The following is a 6,691-nucleotide window of genomic DNA, read 5'->3' on the forward strand; positions in this document are numbered from 1 at the left end:
CGCTCGACCTTGCCCGCCGCCCCTGCTGCCGCTGCCCCTACTGACGACGCCCCTGCTGACGACGCCCCTGCTGCGCCGCCGCCCCTGCTGACGACGCCCCTGCTGCCGCCAGCCCCTGCTGCCGCCGCCCCTGCTGCCGCCGCCCCTGCTGACGACGCCCCTCTTGCTGCCGGCCCCGCCATCACCGCTTCTCGTCGGGTAGTGGACCCTGCGTGTCGGCTGCAGCCAGGGGAACACATACTGGAGGCCTTTGAAGGGCGAAGGCAGAAACGGTGCCGGGTGTGCCATATGAATGGCAGAAGGAGAGACACCCGGTTCTTCTGTCGTCTCTGCAAAGTTGCTCTTTGCAGGATAGGGGAGTGTGACCGAAAGTACCACACTAAGGTCATGTATTGGAGCGCGCCCCCTAAACCGACAGCGGAGGGCACACGGGGCCGCCGGTCCATCAGCAGTAAGGGCGCGCGTCTCCCTCCTCCACCTGAACCTCGTCATGTCGAGTGGAAAAAAAATGCAAGACTCTTCAATGGAGGAGGGAAAAAACAAGAATAGAACGAAGAGTCAGGATTACGAGTGAGTATTCTGCATTTATTTTATATTTAGTTTTATATTTATTACAATTTTTTATATATCTGAATGTGTGCATGATAAAATAATAATAAGACATTTCATTGTATGCGAAAAGAGAAGTGTCACCTGCATTCCTTTTATTTATGTATTGGTACTAAAATCGAAGAATGTAATATATATATTTTACGTATAAAAAAAATTATATATATATATATATATATATGTATATATATATATATGTATATATATATATATATATATATTATAAATATGTTTTTTTGGGGTAAGCAAATTACTTACAGTCTAGTAATATTCAATCATTTACCTTCACTTTAAAACAAATTGCAAGTCTCTAGAACAATATCTCGATTTATGGTGAATATTTGAAAAAAATATTTTTATTCCGTCCGCGCGCCGATTCTCGGCCGAAAATCTCCGAAACGCGTAGGTCACATTCTCCTAATATTTGTGCCTTTTCATATTACGCTTATTTTATAGTTTTATATATTGAAATGTGCGCAAAAACATGCCCAATATAACAAAAAATATTGGAAGGTTGTAGCATTTCTCATTTTTGAAATATTTGCATATAAAGTACGATAAGTACGAAAAAAACTACGATCGGTCAACTTTGACTCAACCGAAAAGGTCAAAAAACGCATTTGTAACATAAAAATCTTACAGTCTAGTACTATTCAATCATTTATCTTCACTTTAAAACAAATTGCAAGTCTCTAGAACAATATCTCGATTTATGGTGAATTTTTGAAAAAAATATTTTTTCCCCTCCGCGCGCCGATTCTCGGCCGAAAATCTCCGAAACGCGTAGGTCACATTCTCCTAATATTTGGGCCTTTTCATATTACGCTTTTTTTAAAAGTTTATATATAGAAATGTGCGCAAAAACATGCACAATATAACAAAAAATATTGGAAGGTTGTAGCATTTCCCATTTTTGAAATATTTGCATATAAAGTACGATAAGTACGAAAAAAACTACGATCGGTCAACTTTGACTCAACCGAAAAGGTCAAAAAACGCATTTATAACATAAAACTCTTACAGTCTAGTAATATTCAATCATTTATCTTAATTTTAAAACAAATTGCAAGTCTCTAGAACAATATTTCGATTTATGGTGAATTTTTAAAAAAAATATTTTTTTCCCCTCCACGCGCCGATTCTCGGCCGAAAATCTCCGAAACGCGTAGGTCACATTCTCCTAATATTTGAGCCTTTTCATATTACGCTTTTTTTAAAGGTTTATATATGGAAATGTGCGCAAAAACATGCACAATATAACAAAAAATATTGAAAGGTTGTAGCATTCCCCATTTTTGAAATATTTGCATATAAAGTACGATAAGTACGAAAAAAACTACGATCGGTCAACTTTGACTCAACCGAAAAGGTCACAAAACGCATTTATAACATAAAAATCTTACAGTCTAGTAATATTCAATCGATTATCTTCAATTTAAAACATATTGCAAGTCTCTAGAACAATATCTCGATTTATGGTGAATATTTGAAAAAAATATTTTTATTCCGTCCGCGCGCCGATTCTCGGCCGAAAATCTCGGAAACGCGTAGGTCACATTCTCCTAATATTTGTGCCTTTCCATATTACGCTTTTTTTGGAGGTTTATATATGGAAATGTGCGCAAAAACGTGCACAATATAACAAAAAATATTGGAAGGTTGTAGCATTTATCATGTTTGAAATATTTGCATATAAAGTACGATAAGTACGAAAAAAACTACGATCGGTCAACTTTGACTCAACCGAAATGGTCAAAAAACGCATTTGTAACAAAAAAATCTTACAGTCTAGTAATATTCAATCATTTATCTTCAATTTAAAACATATTGCAAGTCTCTAGAACAATATCTCGATTTATGGTGAATATTTGAAAAAACTATTTTTATTCCGTCCGCGCGCCGATTCTCGGCCGAAAATCTCGGAAACGCGTAGGTCACATTCTCCTAATATTTGAGCCTTTTCATATTACGCTTTTTTTAGAGTTTTATATATGAAAATGTGCGCAAAAACATGCACAATATAACAAAAATTATTGGAAGGTTGTAGCATATCTCATTTTTTTTATATTTGCATATAAAAAAAAATTTTAAACAAAAATTCGACATTCGGTCAACTTTAACTCGTTCGAAATGGTCGAAAACTGCATTTGTAAGCTAAAAATCTTACAGTATCGTAATATTCAATAATTTTCCTTCATTTTGAAACAAATTGCAAGTCTCTATAACAATATTTCGATTTATGGTGAATTTTTAAAAAAAATATTTTTTAACATCCGCGCGCTACGAATTCATGCATCATTTTGTGATAATATTTTCTCTGTGTTGCTTTTATCGTTTTACAATGTGTTATATATCAAAATGATCGCAATTTAGTGCACATTACAACGAAAAAAAAGTAACTTGTTACCTCTAACCGTTTGGCGCACAGCGCGATTTGAATACAATTATATATGAAATTTCGTTTTTGCGCTATCATATATCGCATTATTTATATATGATAATGATAATTTTTTTTCATTTCTGATGGTTGCATACTAAACTTCAAGCAATGACAAAAAAAGGAGCCAAAAATGAACTCTTAATCTTGAAAACTAAGCGCTCTGTGATTTTTTGAAAAAAATATTTTTTCCGCTTACGCGCTCACTCTCAAACCCCTCCGGCATACGGGAGTCATTTTTTTATTTACCGCTTCGGCGTTTAAGGGTTAAGCTAACATTGGTTATAGAATAATCATATTAATGAATGGAATACCTTACCGTGAGTCAGTGTCTTTTCTCCCGTGCAAGTGTGCTTAGTTTTGCTCTTTGAAAAACATTTACAGTTTACGTTTTACAACGGATAACGCGATTTACAAGATTTTTTTAAGCAAGGTAGGTTCAATCCTGGCAAGATTCGCCAATTTTAGGTATTTAGCTGGCCTTGAGAGAGGCTAGATACGTAAACGGAAATAATTGATAGTTATTGATAATTTCTTTAGAGGGAAGGTCGCCAGAAAACTCAGCTCGTTACTTTACAGCTATTTATTTACAAAAAGGCCCGTGCTGGCCTGGAGAAAAGGTAAATGATGGCTCCAACTGGAGTAGTTCTAGCTGGTTTTCATACACTTGGATAATGCACACTTGCGGGCAGAGAGACGGCACGTGACTCATGGAATCTGGAATAGAATCCCAGATTAAACAAGATAAAAGGAGAAATGACTTCTTGCTTTGATTAATTAATTCTCTAATACTGGGGAGAAGGAACTTTTAAGGTTTCACTGAAGTATGCAATGACTCCATTGGTCTGGGACGATCACACAAGGGGAAGCATGCAGCCATGAGGCAGTGAGAGGGAACAAAAGGATGAATTCCTTTTGTTGCTGGAAATTGAATTGGGAGAATGAGGATCAAAATGATAATAGGTGATAAGGGACTGGCAATATACTGTTTCACAAGACGTACCTGGATGCAATGTTCAGTGTGGACCTTTGTAGAAAAACGTGGCGCCCGGCTTGGTTCAGGTCTGGGGTTCGTGCACGCCAGTACGCCGTGGATAGGCCTAAATGGAGGGCAATTGGTCGGACATCCGTCCGAGATCACGTCTTGCAGCCGACTGAGGCAGAATTCAGGTGGTTTGCTTGGGGGTTGGGATTCAGCTTAACCCCCCACAAGCGAGGCAAATCCTGGAAAACAAGCATACAGCCAGCAGAGGGGTCACAGGAAAGAGAGCTTAAGATATAGGTCTAAGAAGTACCAATCTGCCTACATCCTTCCCTTTTGAGATATGTCCCTAAAGCTGACAAAAGACACTTTCCCCCCCAACCGGGGAACCCCCTATCTCTGGCTGGCGGGTTTTGGTTCCCACGTTTCCTAAAAATCAGCTGATATTTGGAAGAAATGGCTGCCGTTTTCCAGATAAAATTAATTAATTAATTGCGGGGTAGACGAACGATCTATAAACGTCACAATATATATATATATATATATATATAATTATTATTAATATATATATTATATAATATAATATATATATAGATATATATATATTATATATATCTATTCTTATATATATATATATATATATATATATATATATTCTTGTATAAACGTGTCACACACCATCCTTTTTAAAAGAACCGTGTTTATAATATTATATTGCAGAAAACGATCAATTCTTCAGGTACCTTTACAATTATATATAGCTCGTATATAGTATTATAAAAACAAATTTAACAGTACATAGCATGATAGTGACAATTACACGTCTACACAGCGTCTTTTATCTTGGAAAGAAGTATTTGATCTTATACGGAATTTGTGCATAATCATATTTCTATTCCACAAAAGTATTAACATTATGCTTTAAATGTTATTGCCTGATAAATATAAATATATCTATATATATATATATATATATATATATATATATATATATATATATATATATAAATTTCTGTGCAAAAAGGTATTTCAGTAAATGGCGCGACAGTCTTATCAGCTGTCACGAAAGTTTAAATTTCCCAATATATCAATCAATCGGGGAAAGGCGACAGAGACCAGACAGCAGGCAAAAACAAACGATGTTTATGAACCTGCTGGCGACAAGTTTTTTTTTAAGAACAAACATAACACGGAAACGTGTTCGAAAAGAGACGACGTGTTTTCAAAAACATTTGATGGCCTCGGCTTAAATCAGCAAAACTTACTTCCCTATAAAAAGGTTGGAAAGACCTGCTTTAGACGCAGTCGACCAGCAGTTATCAAAGAAGTAAGTGTTTCTTCCATTTCTACTATAAAAAAAAGGGGGGAGGTTGGCTCTATTATTACCGACAGCACTTCTTTTTTTTATATTGTTCAGAGGTTGTTTTAAATTGTATTCCTTTTATGTAGTATAAAATGTAGTATAACAAAAGCCATAGGCATTCTTAGGTGGTTGGGGCTTTGTCCCCACATCTCAATCACTTACAAGGTACGCTGTTAATTTCGTAAACACAGTAACCCTAAAAACTTTTTCTTCTTCTATTCGCCCTCATATTATTGCAAAGTTGTGCGGTAGCCCCAATAAATATTTTTTCCAAGAAAAGTTTATCGTCATTTTGTGCGGAACTGGTGAAAAAGTTTTCGTCTCCTCATGTGCTATTTTTGTCTGCATTTCAAGAGACTTATTGAAATTTGCTGAGTAACACTTGGTCTTTTTGAATAATAATAATAATCTAACCCGCTCACTTCCCGAAACACATTAGATTTTGCCATCTATTGATCACCTACTTACAGGAAACTGAATCACCAATTAATTAACCTTTTGTTACATTAAATCGCCTTAGCTTTGTTTGAATCAAATCAAATCCGCCACCAAGATGCATAAAGTGGGTTGGATATCAATAGGCTATTGAGGAAAAACAGAGACAGTTGTACGGAAGGTAATATTTTGATTCAATGCGGATTTATATTTCACAAAAGATCTTGGATGTACGTATTAAATGTAACTGCATGATAAGGATAGTATCTATGTATGTATGCATGAATATATAGTATATATCTTATACAATATATATATATGTGTGTATATGTATATATGTATATATATATATATATATATATATATATATATATATATATATATATATATAGCAAAGTGGAAAAGATTAATCGGGTAATAACCATTCGCTCTTGCAATGACGGTTTAAGATCTTCAGATCATAATCCCGTAATGGACAGTCAACCTCCCTTGTTATCTATTGAACTCCTCTGCAAATAATTATTATCATTATACTACTGAATATCGTTCCTCTCTCTCGCCCTTTAATGGCAGAAACGGAATCCAAAAATGGCCGCCACTATCTTAAAACGATTCCTTTATCTTTCCTCGCAGGAACCAAATATGAAATTCTTGTCCGCCGGTGGAATCCTCTTGTTTGCCTTGGCAGTGAGTGTCGTGGCCGACGAAGACCTTGCTTCTGAAGCACAGGAGTTCAAGGACATGGCTCTCAAAGAAAGGGTCGAGGAGGCGAACTGCACCAAATACGTTCTCGCCGGAGGGGACTGTGAAATTGTGAGTAAAAGTCGTCATTCGACGCAAAAACATTCGAGGTACATAACTCATT

General features: G+C 36.2%; 1 protein-coding gene across 1 annotated transcript in view; it reads left to right on the forward strand.

The window, feature by feature from the left end:
- Positions 1-5,201: 5,201 nt before the first annotated feature.
- LOC135208630 (uncharacterized) overlaps positions 5,202-6,691 on the forward strand; it is a 2,858-nt gene continuing 1,368 nt past the window's right edge. The window contains exons 1-2 of the mRNA XM_064241012.1: positions 5,202-5,355; positions 6,460-6,639. Coding sequence (XP_064097082.1) covers positions 6,469-6,639 — 171 coding nt within the window. The 5' untranslated portion in view covers positions 5,202-5,355; positions 6,460-6,468. The remainder of the gene's footprint in view (positions 5,356-6,459; positions 6,640-6,691) is intronic.

Source organism: Macrobrachium nipponense, chromosome 35 (genome assembly GCF_015104395.2).
Source record: "Macrobrachium nipponense isolate FS-2020 chromosome 35, ASM1510439v2, whole genome shotgun sequence".
Taxonomy (NCBI): Eukaryota; Metazoa; Arthropoda; class Malacostraca; order Decapoda; family Palaemonidae; genus Macrobrachium; species Macrobrachium nipponense.